We start from the raw sequence: 1,543 nt of genomic DNA, 5'->3' as shown, positions 1-1,543 counted from the left end.
TTTAGGGGATCAGTGAGTGTTCCATCCATTTCTCTGATGACAGTGCTGCCCAAAGGTAATGGACTTGTGTTATGATAAGTCCGGTATTGACAATAATCACTTGCAGGATGTCTCTGTTATGTGAAAATGAATGATTTATTCATTCCATTTCATGTAAAATTTCATCTAAGAGTATGTTTTCCTGGGTGGTATATTTTTGGTGCCATTTTTCCTCATTTTAGGTCACCTCATGTATCATTATACACACATGACAGACCAAATGCACATTGTTTAGCTTTTTTAGGTTTTCAATGACAGACATTTCTTTTTTGGGAAACAAAAAACATCTTCCTGACCATTTTACTCATAGCAACTGTAACATTCTGGTTCCTCAGGCTGTAGATGATGGGGTTCATAAATGGAGGCACTGTTGTATAGGCCATTGCAATTAAAAGGTTTTGGATAGGTGATGTGTCTGATGTGTCCCTGAGGACTGCAATCATTATAGAAATGAGAAACAGCATAAAGATGAACAACTGAGGGAAGCAGGTTGAAATGGCCTTGTAGCGCCCTTCCACAGAAGGAATTTTGAGCACATTGTAGAAAATGCGAACATAGGATGCAATTAAAAAGGCAAAGCAGAAAGAAAAACAACACAAACTTGCTACAATTAATACAAATTCAGTATTGAACACATCAGAGGCTGAGACTTTCAAGACGTGAGGGATATCACAGAAAAACTGATGGATCACGTTGGATCCTGAAAAGGGCAGGTGAAACATGTTACCTGTGTGCACAGCTGAATAAATAAGCCCACTGAGCCATGAGCCAGATGCTGCCCAGACACAACGTACTGGTGTCATGATGATACCATAGTGAAGGGGGTGGCAGATAGCTACAAAGTGGTCATAAAACATGACCACAAGCAAAGCAAATTCTGTTGTTCCAAAGAAAAGAAAAAAGTAGATCTGAGCAGCACAGCCAATGAGAGACAGGGACTGAAAGCCAGACAAGGAATTCACAATGAATTTAGGAAGAGTGACTGAGATGGTGCAGATATCCAGTATAGATAAGTTGCTCAGAAAAAAATACATAGGACCGTGAAGCTTTGAGTCAGTAATAATTGCAGCAGTGGTGAGAAAATTGCCAATGAGGGAAGCCAGGTAAATCAGTAGGAACAGCAGAGCATGTAAGACCTGCATCTCCCGTGTGCTGGAAAACTCCATGAGGAGGAATTCTGTGATGATTGAAAGGTTGCCCATCCTCACTGATGAGCTGGAAGTTAACTAAAATCAAATCACTCTATGAGTAGAAGAAACAGTGCTGAAAAGAATTAATTAAAATACTTATTCAAGTAGAACTTAAAAACTATTCGGTCCCAGTAAACATGAACAAAAGAAAAATCAGCCTTTTAATGCCCAACCAGCTGAAGGGAGAGTTTGCAATAGAAAAGATGAGGCTAAAATGCATCCATTAATTCTGGAACAGAGTTTTATATGCTTAGCTCTGCAGAATGACCAGAGAAAATTATACATTATGAACACTAAGAAAGTAACTGGTACCA

General features: G+C 39.1%; 1 protein-coding gene across 1 annotated transcript; it reads right to left on the bottom strand.

The window, feature by feature from the left end:
* Nucleotides 1–287: 287 nt before the first annotated feature.
* LOC140522479 (olfactory receptor 14I1-like) lies at nt 288–1,241 on the bottom strand. The gene has a single exon (XM_072637909.1). It carries the CDS (start codon nt 1,239–1,241, stop codon nt 288–290), a length of 954 nt encoding a protein of 317 aa, XP_072494010.1.
* Nucleotides 1,242–1,543: the final 302 nt, after the last annotated feature.

Source organism: Notamacropus eugenii, chromosome 2 (assembly GCF_028372415.1).
Source record: "Notamacropus eugenii isolate mMacEug1 chromosome 2, mMacEug1.pri_v2, whole genome shotgun sequence".
In the NCBI taxonomy this organism is placed as follows: Eukaryota; Metazoa; Chordata; class Mammalia; order Diprotodontia; family Macropodidae; genus Notamacropus; species Notamacropus eugenii.
This window is presented reverse-complemented; position numbering and strand designations above follow the sequence as displayed.